Raw genomic sequence first — 22,015 nt, forward strand, 5'->3', positions numbered from 1 at the left:
CAGCCTACAAATTAAGCGTAATCCACAAAAGAAAAAACTGAAGTTAAAATACAAAATTATATATACAAATTATTTATATATATATGCATATGTATATGTATTTCTAGGTATATATATATATATGTATGTATATATGTATAGAGCGAAGTTTTTGACATGAGATTGTATACACAATTAGCGAAACATCATTATTAAATTTATATATATAACAAATTAAACTTGCATAACTGAGGAGGAACACAAAGAGCATATAGTAAGAACATTCCATCCAATTAGTAGCGAAAACAAAAACAGGTGCATCCGATTCTGATCAATTTTTGATACCCGTTCATGCAGTGCAAGAGGTGGAGCATATTTGCTCTATGCAATGCTCGCCTGGCGCATCATCACTGTGGGATGGGCGAATTGGAAAACTGAATTCCATTTTCCGACATGGATAGAAGATTAATCAAGGGTTTTTCTTTAATCAGGCAAATTGTATTGTGCATTCGGTTGCATCCGACTTCCTTTTGTTAGTTCTGTTCTGTGCCGCATTCCCACATCTATCTATCAGAAAGTAGTCCGAGCTAATTCATTTTGCTTTCACATAACTCGTAAGGTTGGGGTCTAACTATATAAAAGACAACAGACATTTCGTGCAATTATTATATATTTATTTTACGTTCTAGATTCTATTCAATTTGATTTTTTAAATAATTAATGAACAAACAAACGAAAACAAAATAAAAACACTTCCAATATTGATAAAGAAAACGAAAAGTTTAGTTTATTTGCCTTAATACCTTTGCAAGTTGCAGTTAACCGAAACGTTTAGAAATCTCGACTTTATTCCTTCTGTTTTTTTGTAATACAGTTATCTAGATTAGAGCCTAGAGAAATATATGAACAATTAAAACGAAAGCTAAAATAAATGATAAACAAATTGTAAAACGCTATTTAATGACTTTAGTTCTTATTGGCATGCAAATAATTAAATTTAGTAATTTTTCATTAGAGCCGAAGACGATAAAAACTGAAGAAAAAACTAAAGAAAAAATTATTTAAAACAAAACGAAACAAATAAAAAACCATTAAGGAAATTGTAAAAAATAAATACAAATTGTTTTCAATGGGCATTTTGGGATAATAAGAAGACTCCATTTTTTTTTGTACACATGAATTCTCATTTATTATTATTTATTATTATTATTTTTTTTTTCACTGCAGATTTCACAATTCATGCGCTTACACGCTATCCATCTTTAAAATTGTCTTTACGTTGGCTTTACCGATTTCGCAATATCATATATATTTATTTTATATATATATTAATTTTTTGTTTTATTTTTGTTTTATTTTTTTAGAGGTTGTTTGTCAGATGTTGTGATTATGGAATTAAAAGAGCGATAAACACTTTTTAGTTCGCATTGTTCAGACAAATCAAGGACAAATTCATGATTCATACAAATGTGTTGAAATTCGGTTTGTGTTTCCAATTAAATTGTACACAAACTTGTTCACAGGGGCTTGATATTGAGACATGTAGAGTAGTATTTGAGAAAAGGTGGTTTACAATATATGTATGTATATACTTTTTGTTTCGTTCTTCGATTTAATTTCTACTTTGAAAGTGTCTTGAAGGAAATCATAAATAGCCTTTTAGTTATATTTGAAAAATATCGTGTGAGAGCTACAGTTGAGAGAATTTGTTCAGCAAAACTTTCATTTTATTAAATGTGTTGATTTTTGTTTTTGTTTGGAGTGTGCCTTGCCTGCGAATTGTTTAATATGTTGTAAATACTAAATGGACTTTTGTTGTATGCTTAAGCGCTTTTTACTTTTAGTTTGTTTTAGTTCAACTCTCAATCATCAATTTGTCTCCTTCAAGCACCCCTACACCGCATTTAACAATTTCCATATATATAATTATCATTTATTATATTATTAGCACGTTTTTCCTTAACTCTGCCTCACGATCTAAACTCACATTTTCGCTTACAAAATGTTGTTTTTTATTTTTATTTTTTTCTAGTCTTTACGTTTCTGTTTCTTCTTCTTCATCGTCATTATCATCTGGTTTTTGTTTTGCTTTAAATGTAACAAAATAAATTACGATTTAAATGAAAACCTTCAATTTTACTTTATTATATTTAATATTTATATAGCTAGAGCTAGGTCTACGCCTGTACCGTAATTTTTATTTATTTTTTATTACACTTTCAACTGATTTTTTTTATCTCTTTTTGAAGTATATAAAAAATACTATTTATTGTTTTTTATATACTTAGCATTATTATTATTATAATTTTTTTTTTGTATTTTTAGTATTTGTTGTGTATATATTTGTTTTTATAAATTTTCGTTGCGACATTTTATTGAGGAGCAATGAAGTGTATCCAAAACTACTGATATTGGTTGGCGGCAATATATATACATATATTTCTATATATGTACGCATTTGAAATAAAATATATATAGGTATATCTACCTGGGCAGCAGTGGATGGTCTGCAACTGAACTGAAAACGATTCTGGAATAGATCAAGAAGTGCGCGCCAACATTTGAATATGGTATATCGTCTGGTAATTGTGATAAATATGTATTTATGCAAGTAACTCTTGTCAGGTTCTGGATTTTAGGTACACAAGGTAAGTAGTTTGTCAGGTTACGATGTGGAGATATATCAAAAACTAAGGGAACACAGGCTATCCATGGAGGAGCTATCAATGGTATACCATTCGACTGATCTTGATGCAATGCAATTTCGACCCATCCACCACAACCTCTATATAATACAATACAATACAAAATGGAAACGATATTGTCGAAACAAAAGAGCTGGTGAATAATGTTGAACTCTATTTAGCTTGAGTACGAGAATTTCGCTTATATTTTACGCATATATATGTTTGTTTAATTTTTGTGTTTTTTTTTTTTCTTTGTTTTTATTTTTTTTTTCGTAGGTATGTATTTGTATTTAGGGAACGCCCTTACATGCCTCGGCACAACCATAATAGATACACATATAAGTAAGTATGTAGTATAAATGTTCATCTCTCCGCGTGATTTACATAATTACTATATGTACTTCTGATCTCTCTCATTCGAATGCAAATCAAACTGTTTGCGATCTCATTCTTGAGCAAAAAGTAAGTTTTAAAGTTAGATTCTAAATTGTTAGCTGTGAATGTTTGAGATATATTTGAAGCATATTTTCTTTTTCCTATCCATTTTTTTGGTTTTACTTTTCATAATTTTTCGAATTAATGTGTTGCATATTTATTTTATTATAATTAATTTTTTTCATTTAATTTTTATTTGTACACATTCTTAATTTTTTGTTTTTGTCGGATGTTAGACCTATGTAATTTACATGCTCGATTATTATGTTTGTCATTTTTTGCGTATTCAGCATTATTTTTTTTTAGTTCCTCATACATATATAGTTATATATGTCATATATGTATATATACACACACATATGTATATGTATATATGTACATGTATGCGCATATAAATGTACTTGTACATAAGCAAAACATATACATATACATATACATAATATTATCTTTCGTTATATGCATACACATATATATAGCGATATATATCGTTATGCATATATATATACATACATATATGGATGCTCTAAACACACATTGAATATGCTTACAGTTAATATACATATACATCATATAAATTAAATGTTTTTCATTAATATTTTTAGCGTCCATTGAATTTCATTTCATAAATTTTTAATTTTTAATTTTTTTATTTGTGTATTGTATAATTTTTCAAGTTTTATTTTTTATTTATATTTTTTTTATATTTTTTTGTTGTTCCTTGTTTAATATAAATATGTATGCATTTTAATTTTTTTCCTTTTGTATATTTTATGTCATTGTGTATATATATTTTTATAAAAATTATATAATTTAAAGCTTGTTTGTTTCGTCTGAACTAAATGTAAAATTTGAATAATCACCTCTGCTCGGCCACGAGCTTCGACCGTTGCAATTTAACACATGCAGAAACAACATTTTTTTCCAATAATATTTTCTTTTGTATTTTTTTCTCTCTTTGTTAATTATTTAAACAAATGCGAGTTGCTGCTCGCCTTTGCTTGGCCAACGCAAAACATGAAACTATTTTACAAAAATTGTTCATTAAACGCGTAATGTTTTCTTACTTTTAAACTCTTAAACGAAATATGGCGCCCAACGTAAATTATGAAATAGAAAAAAAGAAAACATTTTTTTCCTTTTTTTTTTTTTTTTTTTTTTTTAATCTTCTCGTTATTTTACGCTAATATTTGTTTTTTTTTTTTTTTTTTTTTGTTTTTGTTTTTCAAACATACAACTGAATTTTCATAAAAATCACCCTGTAAATTGTATTTTTTTTTTACTATTTTTTCAATTTTTCTCAATATTTTTTGTATGTGTATATATATTTTACATGCTACAGTTAGCTTAGATATAAAATACGTAAGTTCATATGCTACGACGGAAGCTTTTATTTACAGGTTAAACACAAAAATAAAATCAAGCTTAAACAATAACAAAAATATTATAAAATAAAATAACATTTTTATACTCGCTGTTTGTATATGGACTACGTTGCATTTTTTATTTAGAAAATAAAATAAAAGTAGCTAAAATAAATTAATAAATGACTATATGCGTTGGTACACTTTGTTGTTGTTGTTCTTGTTGTCTGGAGTATTCATATAAAATATAAGCAAATTTGTTGTTGTTTAGGAATATTGTTTAGCATTTCAGTCATCAGCTTACAAAATTAAACTAATAATAAGTGTATCAAAAAAAAAAAAAAAAAAAAAAAGAGTTGAATTTATAATCGCAGCAAAATCAAGATAAATACATCATATATACTTATATACAACCTCTTGCAATTGGCAAAACTAACGGCTTACAAAAACTAAGCTTAACTAAAACTAAAACTAACTTTCAACTAATTCTTATAATTTGTTTCTCTTTCTCATTTCACTTGTAATTTTGTGTGTGTGTGTCTGCGTGTGGGTGTGTGCTTTGCGCATACAAATTTTAAATTTTAAATTACAATACAATTTTGTGAACTTCTCACTCGTGTTTGTTTCTCATTTTGTTTTCTTTAAATATTCGTCATGCGTTTTTAGCTTTCAAACAAATTGTGAGTGGACCTGGGTCCCAAAAAACAAGATACGATGCAACAATTAATCGATAACGGATTTATCGAAAGCTCAAAGCCGTTGCTGCCTTTTTATTATTTAATTATTTTCTGCTTTCTTCCCAAACACTTTGTGCCTAGGTGCTTGGATTCGCCCTAACAACTGATTTCGGAATGATTGTTGTTGTCCTTGTAGCGCTCTGCGTAGCCCTGTATGGTGAAGGGCGTATCGTTTACCGTTACAACAGCCGCCGTCTCCCCATTGATGATCGCCCCATTGCCCGTGGGCAGGCTGCCATTCAGCTTGGCGCACTCCCGCTCCTGCTCGCCCTTCAGCTGCACCTGCACATTGGCATAGGACTGCTTGGCGCTGCCGTTGGCGGCACCGGCCACCGGTGCACCGCCTGCCCCGCCTGCCCCGCCGTTGGCCAGGCTCTTGCTCAGAGCTGCCGGATCCAGCGTAATCCCGTCCAGCTGGGAGGCGAACGAGAGCGGCGGCTGTATGGTCGTCGGCGTCGGCTGCGGCGTATCCAAGCTAATCAGCTTCGCCTCGTCGCTGTGCGTGGGCGAGCGCAGAATGGGCGTGGCCATGGCGGAGGCCACTGCGGACGACTGCAGATTCCGCTGCGAGTCGCCGCTGGCTATGGTGGTGACCGCGCCGGCGCTGAGCAGTGGCTGATCGCTCTTCGAGTTGGGCAAGATGAACGAGGTCTCCCAGCAGTCGCCGCCCAGGGCGCCAGCGCCCTCCAACTGCTCCGGCAGGGCGGGCTTGGGCGCGGCAGGTGAGGTAACAGCTGGCGGAGTGCAGGCGTTCTGCTGGCGCTGCGCGGTCGGCGCATAGGAGCCCGCTGCTCCGGGCGCATGAGGCGCGCCGTTGCCAGGCAGCGGCACCAGATAGTCCGGCACGGCTAGACAAAACTCTTCGCCATTGGGCGGCCGGATGACCGTCTCGTCGCGCTCAGCGGCCGTGGGGCCGAGTATATTGGGCAGCGGGGCATTCATGATGCTCGCATCCTGGGTGCAAGCGGTTAGGTGCTCCAGCAGGCTGGTGAAAGTGGGTCGATCCTCGGGCGTGGGATTCCAGCAGTCGGCCATGATCTTGTATATGGACACGGGGCACTCGGTGGGCGAGCCTAGACGTCCGCCGCGCACCACCAGCTCCATGACCTGTGTATTGTGCTGGCCGGGATAGGGCGAGCGACCCAGGCTGAACACCTCCCAGAGCAATATGCCAAATGACCAGACATCCGTCTTCGAAGTGAAGATGCCATCGAGGAAGGCCTCCGGCGGCATCCACTTAATCGGCAGCATCGCCTTGCCGCCCTTGCGGTAGTAGTCCGATCTGTAGATGTCCCGGGACATGCCGAAGTCAGCTATCTTGACCACTCGACCTGGACCCTTGCTGCTCAGCAGGCAGTTGCGCGCCGCGATGTCGCGGTGAATGAACCGCTTGCTCTCCATGTAGCGACAGCCCTTGGCCACGTCCAGGGCACAGAACAGCAGATCCTTCATGGTCAGCAACGAGGGCCGCTCCGGCGTGTTGCGATTCTCGCGCAGAAACTTTTGCAGATCGCCGCCGGCGAGCAGCTCGAGCACAATGTAGTAGGGCTGGCGATCGAAGCAGACGCCGATGAGATGCACCATATTCGGATGATTGAACTTGGCCATGATGGCTGCCTCCTTGAGGAAGTCCTCCTCCTTCTCGCGCTTGGGATCCTCTCGTAGTGTCTTCACGGCCACAGGCATTTCCACGGCATCGCCGTCCCGATGGCGGTAGAGCGCCAGGTAGACCTCGCCGAAGGCGCCCTTGCCCAGTGCACTGAGGGGAGGGGAGTGTTAGGATTAGCTATGTAAATGGACAGGCATCAGGGTGGACTCACTTGACCAGCTGCAGGCTCTCGCGGGCCACCTGCGGCAGACTGTTGACATCGATGTGACCATTGAGTATGCCATCGCAGCCATAGTTGGGATTGAAGTTGTTCAGATTGGAGTCGTCGATGTTGTGGCGCAGGCGACTCAGCTGCAGGTCCTGCTCCACGAGCATCTTGTGGCGCAGCTTGGCCTGCTTTTTCCGTTGATAGCGATTGTCTAGAAGAGAAGAATGTCCAGGTTGATTAGCTGCGCTCCCCTATGGGAATGCCAGCTTCGACTTACATAGCATAAAGATGAGCGCCGCAATGCAGATGAAGAGCACGGCCAGGGAGACCATCAAGATGGAGACCAGGTACTGGAAGGATGACTTGCCCGCCTCCTCCTGTCGCTCGCAGGCGGTGTTGTTGTCCCGCTTCAGGCTCCAGCCATCCGGGCATATGCAGCGCACTTTGGACCTGTACTCGTCCAATGCAACGCAGCGATAGTCGCAGCCGCAGCCCTCAATGGCCGGAATGATAATGATGGCGCCTGAGCCGCTACTGGCGCCCGCAAAGATCTCGCTGGCATCGCGCAGACTGCGGCTGCTGCTGATGTAGGAGCTACCGCCCTCGCCGTTCGACTCGTTGAGGTAGACGTCGCCGCCCGCGTAGCCGCCACCGCCACCGCCGGTGTTGCAGCCCCCGCCGCCGCCGCCGAAGCCACCCTGGCCGTGTCTGTGCACCGTGGTGCCATTGTCGGCCAGTTCGACGTAGCAGGAGTGGCCACCACGGCCACCCTGCAGCAGTGCCGCGCCGTAGGTGGGGCTCAGTGCCTGATCCTCTTTGGCGCGCCAGCCGCCGCCGGGTCCGGCGGTCTTCTTGTTCAACGGCTCGCCATGGATCTGCCCGCTCTCGGGCGCCTGCAACGGCTTTGCCTTTTGGCCGTGCTGGAAGTCCTCGTCGATGTATTGGCCAATGCCCAGGCCACCGCCGCCGCCGGCCACTAGCAGCGGCACCGCCTCGTTCTTGGCCTGGTTGAGCAGGAAGACAAAGGAACCGCCGCCTCCTCCGCCAGCGCCATTCTCAATGTAAATGTTCTTCACCATGTCCTGCTTGGAGCGGAAGCTGTACTGGCCCAGGTCCAGATCGTGCTCAGCGCCGCAGCCGGCCTCCTTGTGCGTGCCCATGGACTTGATGCAGGCATTCTCGCCCTGCTGGCCAACTAGGAAGTACAGCTCCTCGTTCTTGAGCAGCTCCAGCACTGCGACGGCCACCGCACCACGCGAGCTGCCCACGCCACCCGATCCCAGGCCACCGCTGGCGCCTTTGGCAATGATGCTGCAATGAAAACATTTGGGCTTAGGTGAGTCCGCATTGGTATTTATGTGTAACTTACGTATAGTGCCCCTCGTTGGGCACCTTCCACTTCTGCATGCCCTTGTAGGTGCTCTGATCCTCCACGACGTGCACCTCGCGCAGCACATGGCTTTGGTTCTGCTCCTTGTAGGCGACTTCACATTGCGCTTGTGTCGGTCCTATCATACCTCTCGTATCGCACGTCGTTAATTCTAAATCTGTAAGAGGTAATAGAAAAATACATCGAGCGTTAAATCAGCTAAACTACACTTCTAGTCACCTGGAGCTGCTGCTTTGATATTAGTATGTACTATGCCTTTTACAACTAAATCATCACCCACCCACACCTATCACTAATTCACCCACTTCCTCATGTGAAACTGTCTCAGTAATTATCCCTCCACCCTTCAAACGATTTTCAGAACATCCAATGACTATAATTTTCATTTTCAATTAAAGTCCATTAGATCATTCCCTATTTGAAGTGTCCTATATAAAACTACTACTACTACAACTTTAATCATACAAAGTTCCATTACATCAATTTTAGTAAACATTCAAGAGAATAAAGAGTATATACATATATCGAGTAAGTTGGGAAATTATTTGATGCAAATCTAATATAACATCTTATTTTAGATTCATATAAAATTTTGTAGACTTAAAACCTTGTCATAAAAAAAAATTATAATAAAAGTAATGAAATAATTCTTAAGTCCTTAATTTATTTCGGATTTCCATTTCATATCTAACGCACTTTTATACCACTTTATTGCTCTGTTAATCCTCTGAAGGAAGAATCGAGGTTTTCTAAACTAAATACGAATCTGTATACAAAATTGTAAGACTCTAGCTCTAAAAATGTAGGACATTAAACTTTATGACTAATTTTTGATATTTTTAATCGATAACACAAACTAGGCGTAGTTATCGATCTTTGAAAATAAATAATAATTGCGCGAGCAATACATATTTTGAATTGCATTGCGTGAATTAACACGAATAATTACATATTGAATTGAATTTCGGTTTGTTTAAGAATCCTTATTTGAATGCCTTATAATTTGATCTATAAAGTCGAATATGACTTTAATTATTTTTCACATTTTCAATGTTGTTCTTTCAGAGTGTTAAATGGTAAGCAATTTATTAAGCAGATTTCCCACTTACAGTTTGTATGCTCAAAGTCGTGATGCGCCGGACTCTTTAGATTGTGCCTGACGTCCCAGTAATTGTACCCATTGAGATGTTCCTCGGGTATGTTGAGGCCAAAGCACTCGGGACTGAGCGAAAAGTCATCGACAGCCACATCCGAGAAGATGCGCATGCCCATGCGTGCCTCGAATTGCAGATAGTATCTGAAAGAAGATCAATCAAATTTAGTTTAATGGGGCTTGCCAGCGAATCGGAGTCAACTTGAACCTACTTGGCCGTAATGTTGGGCAGGACGTACTCGGCGCGCAGCCAGTCGCTGCCCTGGTTCTTGGTGCTCCACCAGAGCGTGGTGGTGATGTTCTCCTTCTCCTTCATTTCGACCACGGAGAGATTGATGCTGCCCGGATTCTTGCCGAACTGGTGTATGTAGAAGCGCACCACGCACGAGTTGCGATAGGGCGAGTCCGAGTTGCCATGCACCGAGGGCGGCGGATTGAAGGTCTTGCTGAGCATGATCGCATTGCTGGCAAAGCCGATAATGGAGCTCTTATCAGAGTTGTTGATGTGCTGGTTCATGTTGACGAGCATATAGTAGCCGCCGGTGGTGTTCAGCAGATGCTGCTGGGTGTGGTCGCCGTCGGGGCCCGTGTCGTGGGTGGGCGAGGAGCCAGTGTGCCGTGACCAGGTCAATGTGGTCTTGCCCGAGTCCCGCCAGCCGCACCAGTCCTCCTCGAAGTCGCAGCGGCCGCCGTAGGGTATCTTGTCTGCGAGGCGATAGAAGATAAGAGAGCTTGAACTATTGCACCCGCCTGGCGATAATGGATGAATGGACTAATGGCCCGCGAACTACTCACCACATGACTGCAGCTCGTCCTCGGCGTCGTCGCAGTCGCGCGTAATGTCGCAGATGCGCGGCAGGGGTATGCAGACGGGCACCTTGTTCATCATGCACTTGACCTGGGAGGTGCTGCACTTCTCCGACTTGGTGCCCTCTGGGAAGCAGTTGACCATGCGCAGATTGTCCAGTGCCACATGCGCCTTCTGGCCCGGCTTCAGCTCGGGCACAACCTCGAACTTGATGCGAAAGTCGCGCGAAATGCGACCCAGCCGGAACAGCTTGTGCGTCCACTGGCGGAAGTTGTCGCCCTGTATCTCGGCGGGCACCCAGCTGCTCTCCTGCGGATGCAGCGGCTCCACAACCACCCGCGACAGTCCGTGGCTCATGTCGCTCTGGTGCATGTAGACCTCCAGGAAGCAGCGCTCCAGCGTGGTGCTAAACGAAGGCGAGGTCAGGTTCAGCTGGCGGGTGCTCGGCAGCACCCGGGCGTACAGGAAGTGGCCATTGGCATCGTCTATGCTGTCGGCCACTGGACCCGGCATCAGGCCAGTCAAGTTCTTCTTGGCCAGCTCCGTGCCGCTGATCACCTGGAAGCCATCGGACAGGTTCTCGGTCCACTCCCAGGCGCAGGGCGTCTCGAAGTTGCACTTGACGCCCAGCAAATCCTCGATTTCCGTCGAGGGCGTGGACTCCGTGTGTGGAGCATAGGTGTTCTGCATGTGGGGAAGGAGAGGGATGTTAAATTGGACTCGATTCGCAGGAGCTGGCGTTGCCCTGCGTAACTCACCGGCTTGGGTGCTGTGTCTCGTATGCGTTCCTTGATCTGCTGTATGGGGTCGATCTGATCCATATCGCCGTCGGGGTCGCCATCCATGTTGCCATCGGTGACACTGCGCACCGGCTCGTCCGCCTGGTTGAAGCTCTTCTTCAGCTTGAGCAGCTCGCTGATGGAGTTCTTGCGCGGGTACGTGCGCATCGGCTGGCTGTCCATGCCCGCGTACAACGGCGGAACTCGTGTGGAATAGGGTCCAGCAGTCATGGCGGCTGCTCCGCTCACTCCTCCGGGGGGCTGGCGCAGTCGCTCCCCATAGCGATCGGCGGAGCCCACGCCGCCCAGGCCATCGATCTTGCCAATGGACGAGGTGGCCGAGTAGGAGGCGTAGCCGGTGCTCTTGCCGCTGATACCGCCGCCGGGTCCGCCCACCGACGGCTTCATCAGCTCCTTGCGCAGCGACTCTATGCCGCGCTGCCCATTGCCGCGCTCGGGGCGTGGCAGCCCGCCGGCGCCCACATGCGACAGATTCTGGCGGCGACGCGTGTCGCGCCGGCTGCCGGGCGGAGGACGCGAGCCAAAGGTGCCCGCACTGGCTTCACCCTCGTAGTCGTCGTAGACATGGACGGGCTGGGCCAGTCCCGGCAGCGTCGGCAGCGGCAGCGGCTGCGGCTGCTCGTGCAGTCGGCCGTTGCGCAGCTGCTTGCCTGAGCCCTGATAGTTGTTGTAGTTGTTGTAGCTGTTGCTCTGGTGCTGCGACATGGGCAGCGAGTTGAAGGTGTGATTCAGCAGCGGTCGCTGCGCCCACGCCGACGGCCCGCCCAGCAGCAGCAGCAGCCACAGCAGGCTGACCACCAGTGGGCGTGGCATGCCGCTCGAGTTGCGTGTGAGTGTGTGAGAGTGTGTGCGTGTGTGAATGATAGCTGTCAATATATATGTGTGTATGTTACAGGTGCTACTGTTGTTGTTGTTGTTGTTGTTGCTGTTGTTGTTTTGGCTGACAAAGTCCAGCTGCTGCTCCTTTAAGCTTCGATTTGATGTCTTTTTAGCTCTTGTGGCACTTGGGCAATGAATTTGCTGACCGCTGGGCGGGCACACGAGTCGCGCGTTTAAAGTTCTTCAGATGCAGGCAGCACATTGCTCAAATGTTTGTGTTTATATGTGTGTGGGTGTGTGGGGGTGTGGGTGTGTCTGTGTGCGTGTGTGTGTTTATGTGTGGGTGTGTGTAAAGTTGCTTTGTTAGCTCTGCTGTTGTTGCTTTTGTTTTTGTGGTTTGGCAATCTGCAAAGAGAAAGAGCGATAGAAACAGCTATAGATAGGGACAGATACATATATACATATATATATATATATAGAGAGTGTGTAATATGCAAATTAATAACGCTTCATGACTTTTGACTTTTAATGCGTGCACAGATACCGTTACAAGTGCCCACGTAATGGCATTTCCATACGCCCAATTGGAACATCCTGAAAGCTTCCCCTCCACAATTGTTGACACTAATTAAAGTCTGTGAAAGCACTACGCTTGATCGATTGCTAAAGAGTTCAATTGGAAATGAAATTTCAGTAACAAATGCCTCGAGATAAAAGAATGAACAGGTGGAGAGACTAGTCCATTGAACTTATACTAAATTTAAACAAGAAAATTCATAGTTACTTTAATTACGATTTCAGAGGCTATCAAGTAAAAGACGTGTATTAATTGGAATTTAATACAATAATAATTACTAATAATAAAATGTATAAATATAGTACAAAATATAGTAGCTTTAGGAGTTTGTGTGAATTCAAAAAATATATAAAATGTTATCACTCGATAGTTATCTAACGAGTCCTATAGTATCTTTCGTTAAGTCATTTTATATATTTAAAGCGCTTACAAAATCAAATCCATTTCATAGTTCAGAATTTTAAGACGATTTATAGGTAGTCCTACTTGTAACTGTAATAAGGACATACTTATAAACCTAAGCCTGCAACGCAATGTAAGTAACATTCAAATCAATTCCATTCGACAAAAGAAGCATCACAATAAATACAATTCATCTACAATAGACTCAAGCTCTCTCTTTTAGCTATAGACAAACATCCATACGGAAACTAGAAATACTCTATCTGGATCGATTGCACTCTATTTTAATAAATAGTTTTAGCTTTGATTTACTAATTTAATTATTATATATAATTTAATTATTATATATAAATTTAAGGCCTCAGTTGTCTTTGCTTAGATCATAAGCCAATCTTAATTTTAGGGTAGTTCTAGTCTCCAATAAATAAGAAAATAATTTATAACTATTTATATTATTTCGCTGCCATTTAACTTTCTCATCTTCCACTATTGCTACATAGTTCTTCATTTTAGTTTTATTATTTGATTTAAATAAATAAATAGATTTAAATATATAATAATATATAATAATTTTCATCGGTAAGACTCAAGCTCAATTAACTTTAGTCTTTAAAATGCGTAAGGGTTAGAAATTTCCAAGCCCTCGCCCTAGTTCTGAATAATACCTTTAAGAACAGAATAGTTTATTTAATATTTATTTATATTCCAATGATCGATTGTCTATATATATATATACATTAAATTTCAGTGCTGCTCTAACTACATCCTTTCTTAGGCTCCCTCGGTGAACACAGCAATTCAATTGATGCACTACAAATCGCCTAGAGTATCGCCCACGGCGATAAGCCCACACCCAGCTCTTTCGCTTGCCCCTGGATTGTGCATCGAATAACATCAAATAACATCAAATATCCAGAAACTGTCAACTACCAAATGCACTTTGAGCCCAGCCGCCAGGCATTGAACAATTTTTGCACAATAGAACACGAAAAATGCAATAAAGGCCCTGAAAGGAAGCCATCCCCCCGCACGTTCAGCCGCCCCCTTGACAGCCCTGGCTCATGGTCAGAGCAGAAAATCGATGATTCGTTTTGTTTGACATTTGTCGAGGACCGTTTTCAATTTGTCTCTAACAATTGTGCAAGCTGCCTGAATTGTTAATGGTGCCTAAAAACAACCGAAAATGGGTCAATGATAGAGGCGCCCTAATTGCTCGACAGGTGACTCTAGCTGTAAACACAGCCATTATTTTGGCAATGAGCTTTCAATAAGCCAGTGTATTTGTGGGATTTGTTCTGCAACTAATTATTATATATTATATTCCGCACAGTTCCGGGAAATACCAACAATTATTTCAGTTCTTGGAATAATTTGTGGTTCCTAAAATTATTATATATTATGCACCTTTGCGCCGTCTTACGAGAATTGCAGTAAGAAAATTATTCCACGAAGAATATTGAAAATATAGATCTATGTAAATTAAATTAAACTGATAAAGCTAAGTATTGAGTTAACTTAATTTTGCCGAAGTCGTAATCTTAAGGGGATTACTCTGCTTCATATATTTATAGCTGATGACCTGAATAACTTTTTGTATGCAATATTTTTATTTACTTATTTATTTAATTACTATTAACATTATTATTATTATTAAATTTTTTTTTTTAATATTTTATTTTATGAATTCAAAAAGTAAATGATTAAAATATAAACAAATCATGAATAAGATTCTAGTAAATGTTGAATAAAGAAGTTTTTCTACACAATTATAATCTAACAGAAATATGTATAAATTAACAATAAACATTATATATATTCATTTATAAAAATATATACTGCATTCTGCCATTATAAATTTAAAAAATATGCATTAATTTATAACACACAGTTCATATATAAATTATGCATATTTCAGAAAAATATATATTGCGAATTTCTCGGTTTCGTTGAAGCCTAAATTTTCGATATTTATAAAGCTGTGTAAAATGCTCTCATTTATGAAATCATGCCTAACCTTAATTGTTGCAATTGTTGCAACTAAAGCATACATGTGTCCGACAAAACGTTAAAGCATAAATTGAATATGAATTTTTGCTGATATATAGCCCAGTCTATATATTATAAATAAATACAATTTTTGATCTGCAAATCAAGCAAATCAATTATAATTTTTCACATACAAGTCTGCTTAAATTGAAAATCTTGCAATGCCTTATTAGAGCAACAACAGGCGAAGCTACTCGCTATTTCAGGGGCGTCGTATAATATCACTTTTAACATTTTACTTTCGGCTTCTACAGACACACACACACACACACGTACACTCATTTACAGCAGCTACTCATGCATGTAGAGGACCATTTGCTCATAGTTTTTGGCTAGGTTTACTTTTTAAGGGGCGAGAAAATAAGCAGAAATGCATTTCTTCCATTTCGAATTGAAAACTTTCTTTAGGGCCATTTTCTTGCTGGCTGTGTATAGTATATTGTCTATTGTTGTTGTTCTTGTTTTTGTTGTTGTATTGGCTAACTGTTGTCGATTGTGGTGCTGTGCCAATCGTTGCTTTTGGTGAGGCAAACAGCAAACAGTAAATGAGAAAAAATAATATCAAATATTCCAAGCGAAAAAGTTGGGAAATTTTTGTTCTAGATGCCGAAAATCTGCACAAAAATAAAAAATAACAACAACAACACAAAACAGAAGAAGGAATTTCACTCGCTATGTGTGAGAGTGTGTATAACTCTCCCTCTCTGACTTCCTCACTCGCTCTAACTATCCATCTTTCTGCCTCTCTCGCTCTCGCTCGCGCTTCCTCTCTCCCTCACTCTCACTTGTTGTGCGAGTGTGTGTAACTTCATAGTACGCGCTAAGCATGCTATACAAAATGGCTGCCGCAGTTGTACAACCAGCACAACGAAAGCAACAACAAAACAGAATCGTAAATACACACCAAATTGCAACCACACACACACACACATCAGCAAACACACTCGCACACACTTATGCATAGTAGAATAAAAGCGAAATGTGGAAAAAGTAGCGAGTAGCTCATCGGTACCACGGCGCGTATACGCAATAGCCAAAACGCAACGAGTACAAAACGGAAGCGCAATTGAAGCTGAAAGTTGTGCGAGAGCCACAGCTAAAAGAAGCTGTCAGAGCCGAAGCGTGTTTTTTTTTTTAGAGCTAACTAGCAGAAGGCAGAACTAACTAACATGCATGTCAACCAGCTGGGAGTGGGCTGGAGGGCGCCAGAATGGGGGAGTGGCAGACAGAACGGGTTCAAAATACGTAGAAGTGCAGATGAACTGGGAACATGATGCCTCAACAGGCCCTACAGCTCCTGTGTGAAGTGGAACAGGAGATCATCAAGCAGGCCACAGGAACTGCAGCAATATGTCAATTTTCTTTTTTTATTACAAGTCGGATGGTTGTGTTGGTGTCTGTGGGTGGGAAGGGAGGTTAAAGTTTTCCAACGTCAGCGACTTACACTGGCAAAGCTGCTGCAACTACAGCGGTTTTCCGGCTTAATTAAAGCAGCAGGCCGAAAGTGGGCTGAGACAGGGGGAGATAAGCTCTCAGGTAGTAACGTAAATATAATTGGTTTTAACTTTCAATTAACTACGGTCGTAATTTAATAAAAACGAACAGCAACGCTAGGGGGCTCTCTATACACCCATATAATATATGCGTATATATTTAATATTTATATATATAAATAATCTAGCAGATATTAATCGATATTATTAAATTTCAAAATCTGAGCTTCATTAATATTCCTGTACAATATATGTGCATATAAACATATTTAGTATTTATACATATATGAATATTCTGCCAAATGTAAATCGATATTGTTAAATTTGTAAGTTTAGGCTTTGGAAATCTATTTATTTACTTGACTGTGACTTGACTTTGGTTCCTCAGTTATAGCTTTAAGTTTGTATACGAATTTCGAATTTGCTTAGGATGAGCTCATTTAAGAAGCCTTTCTTAAGTATCATCTTATTTATTTCTTTTTCTCTCGAGTCAGCTTAACTAGAGCTATAATTTATTTATAGCTCAGCTCGTTCGACATAAAACTATGTTTAGCTAAAACTTCATTTTTTATATCAGTAATGTCTTCAATAAAAAGCTATCGTAGTTAATTACTCAATTATAATAAAACATAATTAATGTAATTGAAGAGCTGAGAAATATACAATAATTTAATTCTGACAAGAAAAAGCTTATATTATTATTAATCTAAACCAATATTTTCCTTTCACGTTTTTCACTGAGCATAAAAACATTTAGTCTTTGGCTGAAATTGCTTTTAGATAAGCGACGAATTATGCTAAAACAACATTAGTCCTATTATTGTTACTGAAATCATTGAATGAGAAAAATCTGCTTATAACTTTTTGTTTATTTGTTTTATTTGCACTTGATTCGACTGAGTAAGAAGGAGCTAAGCGACAGCTACTTAAGGTCTAGGCATATTCAAAGTTATAAACAGGTGCGAGATTTGTCTATACTCAAGAAAACTTAGGTTCAAGATATTATAAATATTCAAGATAATATTTTGATTTCCTACCACTTTGACATGTAGTTTTCAGAATTATTAATTTCCCTGATTGGATGGATGCATTATAATTGGATGCACTTAGTGGAACATTTCGTGGAAATCCGTTTTATAATTTTACCTGAACTATCGCAGACTGCTAAAAGTCTAGGAAATGCGGAATAAATTATTGCTGTATGTGTGTGTGAGAGGTTTTCAATGGAATTCTGTAAAATGAAGTTATTTTTGCTTTTTTACTTTTCCATCTCAGTTTCCTCAACAAGAATATAAATATGTTATTCAAATATTGTTGTATTTCAAATGAAAGTTCAGGCAAATAAAAACTGTTGCAAAAAATGTGAATGTGAAAAAAATATGAGAGCTTAGAATTTGCTGTGCATGTGTGTGTGTGTATTTTGTAGATACACACACAGCGGTAACAACAACTGCGACGAGTTGAAGCTGCGTCAACGCCGCAAATGTTGCGCTGCTACCGCTGTAGCTGCGGCTACTGTTGGTGGTGCTGTTGGTGCTGGCGGTGCGGGGGGTGGTGTCTGCTGTAGGGCTCCAAGGCTTTGGACCATCACCAGCCCCAATGCGAAACGCAGCGCACAGCTATGTCGGCGTCGGCTGCTGTGCGCAGGATACACACACCAATACACACACACACACACACACGAGCACACACACATACACGTCAAGAGAATCGTTCGCTACTAATGGCGCAGACAAATTGTTTTGCGTATCTCACAGATACATAGATACAGAGGCGCACAAAAGATACTACACACAGAAACACACCATGTACACTCGTACACACACACACACACACACACACACAGACACAGTAGCAAAGTAATGAAATTTTCTTTGCAGCAATTTCTTTTTCATTTTCTTATTTTATAATAATTTCCTTTTTATACACGAAATTTTCTTCCAAATCTATGCCACAGAAGCACTTGCCAAATATCTATGTATATCAGCATATATATATTTTTATAAATTTCGTATAGGCAAATATCATTTCAATTACCATAACGCGCACATTTCGGTCAGCTTAACAGGCTAAAAGCAATTCAAAGCGTTTTCTTAACTAATTTTATTCTATTTCTCTTGTCGGGGAAAAAAACGTTTACACTTTAACACATTTGCACTTATTTCTGATGTTTTTCATTTCTTTTTTTTCACAATACAAATTTTCAATGCTCTTACAGCTGAAAAATTTTCTTTTTTCTTGCTTTTTCTTGTGCTGTTGTTGCAGTTGTTGTAGATGCTGCGCTCTGTGGCAGAGTCGCTGTGTATCCGTGTATCTGTTGGATACTTGCGCGCACGACGCTCGGCAAACGAAGACTGAAATTGGGAAATTCTCGTGCGGGCCAACAGCAGCGGCAGTAGCAGCAGCAGCATCCGTGGCAGCAGCCGTGGCAGCATCCAGAGGCAGCCCAGAGGCGACGAACCCGACAGCGTCTGGCTCTCGTTGCGGCGCAGGTTAAACGAATATCCTGCGCTGAAATCGAGCTGCGTGCAGGATACACAGAGGGAAGCCCAACGAAACGAGGATATTTCGCTACTCGCTGCGGAAAAGGACTCGCTGCGCAACTTATGGCGGCAAAAGCTGTTGCTCTGCTGGCTGGGGAGTGGGAGGCGTTAAAGAGCGACAGAGATGGCGGGTGAGCGAGGGAGACCGACTGTGAGAGTGAGTGCAAGTGTGAGTGGGTCCGAGACGGAGGCTGGCTCAGTGGCGCGCTCTGTCGGTCGGCGTTTGGGAAATGAATGCAAACTGCTGGAAATTGAATTTAGCTGCATGGCAAATGGCAACAGTGCCGCGCACACCGTGCCACACACACACACACACACACAGTGGGCGTACTCGCTGTGGGCATGGCCGTGCGTCAGCTTAGCCCGCATTACGTTTCCTTTTTCAATTTGCGCCTCCAGTGCAAGTGTGCCCAAAGGCCCCCCCCCTGCCCTGCTGCCCTGCTGACCCGCTGCCTGTTGGCCCTATATAAACTATACAGCATTGCAATATCCTTTAGCTGCTCGTAGCTGTCATAGTCTTAGTGGTGGCAACGTATTGACCAGACCAACACTTGTGTCCTCGCCACTAACTCAGCAGCTTCCAGAAGCAGCTGCAGCTGCTCGGCGTGTGCGTCTGTAATTTCATCTAATCAGTTGCACGGATGCGGCATAAATTCATTTATCATCCGAGCAACGAGCACTCGAATAATCTGCGGCTCAACAGCTGCTGCTGCCGCATCCTGTGGCCTGTGCGCTGCAGTTGATTGATTTAACAATGAATCGATTAGTCCTTTGCCATCCGATGAGCACGATTAACGAGAGCTAATCTCGATCAGGCTATTATATGTAGAGGACTGTAAGCTATTTATGCTGCGCTATTCATAATGAGTTTGAATAAGAGCTATTTTTAATTTTATCGCCTTACAAAATAATTTATTGTATTCTATTTTGGCATAACATTAAGTATGCTAAAAATTTATTGAGGAAGACAGTACTCAGCTGAGACTGATTCTGAGGTATAACGGAGAAGTCTATAAGAAATATATATATGTTCATGATGGAATATGTCAAAAGTGAAACATTTCTTAGTACATAGTTTAGACAACCCGAAAGCCACACTGAAGAATGCAATGTATCTAAACTTAATATTCTTTCAGTTGTACGCGAATCCACACTCTGATGTAAGGTATTAAGGTATCAAAGCCTAAATAAATCTACTTACTCAATGTAATTATTATTATTATTATTATTTGTCTAGAGTCGCATAACTAATCTAATTATAGAGCATAAAGGAGATCTGCCAAAACTATAAAATATATATTGCAAATCAACTTAAGATTTGAAAATATTAAATTCAAATTTACTTATCCTTACCAATAATAGTTTCTCAGTAACATACCATATATGTGTATTACCAATTATATATACCCTTAGCTAGTCGCATTAGTTTTAGGGTATCGTAAGTGATTTCTTTTTTTGGCAATGCGTCACGGATAGTTTGTTCTACACAGATCCAGAATAAGATTAGCAATCATTAAGGGTTCCATTAGAGGCATAATTCACATTGCTTTTAATAGAAAATCCTCAGAAGAGTAAAAGCAAATTCAAATGCCTCAGCAATAAATCAAAATGGGAAAACATCAACAACAACAACAACAACAGCAACGATCGCAAACGGAAGTCACAGATGTATATACATATGTATATACGCTTGTATTTATACAGAATCGAGTATAAGTATATCTACTATATGGTGCGCACACACAAGATTCCCATACATCTATACATACATATACATACATATATAGATATACTTTAAATATATTTAGAGACAGTCGCAGACAAGAAAAACAACGACGACGACGACGACGACGAGTCGCAGCGTCAAAGACCGATCGCAAGGGAAAATCTTGCTGAGATTTTCCGCCGTTCAGCTGCGAGTTTTCGTGAAAATTCGCAGCCGTAAACGGGACTGTAAAATGTTTAGAGCAGCGCAAATTGCAAACTATGCGAATTGCACATAAAAGCGTCACGAGTCTAGCGACGTCTTTGTTTTTGAGTGCGTCTATCTCGTGGCTGTGCAGCAGCAAAAATAACGCACATTTATTTATAAATCACACACGCACGCACACACGCACAACAATTTTAGTAGGTGGGGCAACTCACAGCGGCATGCGACGCGTGCCAGCCACACGCGCCCTTCGACTCGGCTCTATTCCAAATGTATCTGTATCTGTATCTGTATCTGTATCTGTATCTGTATCTGCATCTGTTGCTGGCGAAATTCGTATTTCGTCTTTCGTATCTGGAAGTTGTACTTTCGATTCAATTACACTCACTTAAATCCGCGCACGTAGCGTATTTGTATTATTTTATTTATTTTGATTCGCCTTCGACTCGCTTTCGTATGAATCGGACAATTGCGTCGAGGCGACAACTGAGAGACGCGAATGACGACTGCCAACTGAGGCGACGCGCGTCGCCGAGATCGACCCCAGACGCAGCCCAATCTCTGTCGTTGCTTCTGTCTTCTGTCTTCTGTCTTCCGTCGTCTGTCTTCTGTCTTCTTCTCAGATTTTTCTCACGGCCGCTCGCCAGCATCCTGACTGTTTGTTCTTGTTTTGCTGCCCGCTTCAGTCTCCGCTCTGGCGTCTCTTGTTTGCTTGTTTGTTTTGTCTCTGGCGTCGCGTCAAGTGGATTCAACGCAATTGACTTGTGAGCCGTCTGTAAATACACTCACACCCGCACACACACCCGCGCACACACACGTACGCACAGCGGGTGTGCGGCTACTCGGACATCGATTGCCCGAATATCCATGCATTCTCAGTGAGCTACCTGGCCGCAGAATCTATCGAGGCATTACTGTGCCGGCGATCGTTGCGTGCTCCATAAGATGAATGTCCCGTTGCAACTGTTGCTGCATCTCAGCTATTTTTAGCCCTGCCTGCGACAATCTTTCTTGTGGTAGCTGCGAATGAACTAAATG

General features: G+C 41.3%; 1 protein-coding gene across 4 annotated transcripts; it reads right to left on the bottom strand.

The window, feature by feature from the left end:
- Positions 1-1,139: 1,139 nt before the first annotated feature.
- Alk (Anaplastic lymphoma kinase) lies at positions 1,140-21,495 on the bottom strand. 4 transcript variants are annotated; one of them, XM_089471272.1, is made up of 9 exons: positions 21,366-21,495; positions 11,126-12,391; positions 10,355-11,051; positions 9,772-10,264; positions 9,516-9,703; positions 8,386-8,563; positions 7,294-8,327; positions 7,020-7,227; positions 1,140-6,958 (listed from the first exon to the last, which is right to left on the bottom strand). In XM_089471272.1, exons 2-9 carry the CDS (start codon positions 11,978-11,980, stop codon positions 5,296-5,298), a joined length of 5,316 nt encoding a protein of 1,771 aa, XP_089327398.1. In that variant the 5' UTR covers positions 11,981-12,391; positions 21,366-21,495; the 3' UTR covers positions 1,140-5,295. The 4 variants fall into 4 exon arrangements, with proteins under 4 accessions (XP_089327398.1, XP_089327396.1, XP_089327397.1 ...); XM_089471270.1 differs by lacking the exon at positions 21,366-21,495 and adding an exon at positions 21,193-21,352; XM_089471271.1 differs by lacking the exon at positions 21,366-21,495 and adding an exon at positions 18,721-18,944.
- Positions 21,496-22,015: the final 520 nt, after the last annotated feature.

This window comes from Drosophila arizonae, chromosome 5 (assembly GCF_054131065.1).
Source record: "Drosophila arizonae isolate 15081-1271.41 chromosome 5, UAZ_ARI_1.0, whole genome shotgun sequence".
Taxonomy (NCBI): domain Eukaryota; kingdom Metazoa; phylum Arthropoda; class Insecta; order Diptera; family Drosophilidae; genus Drosophila; species Drosophila arizonae.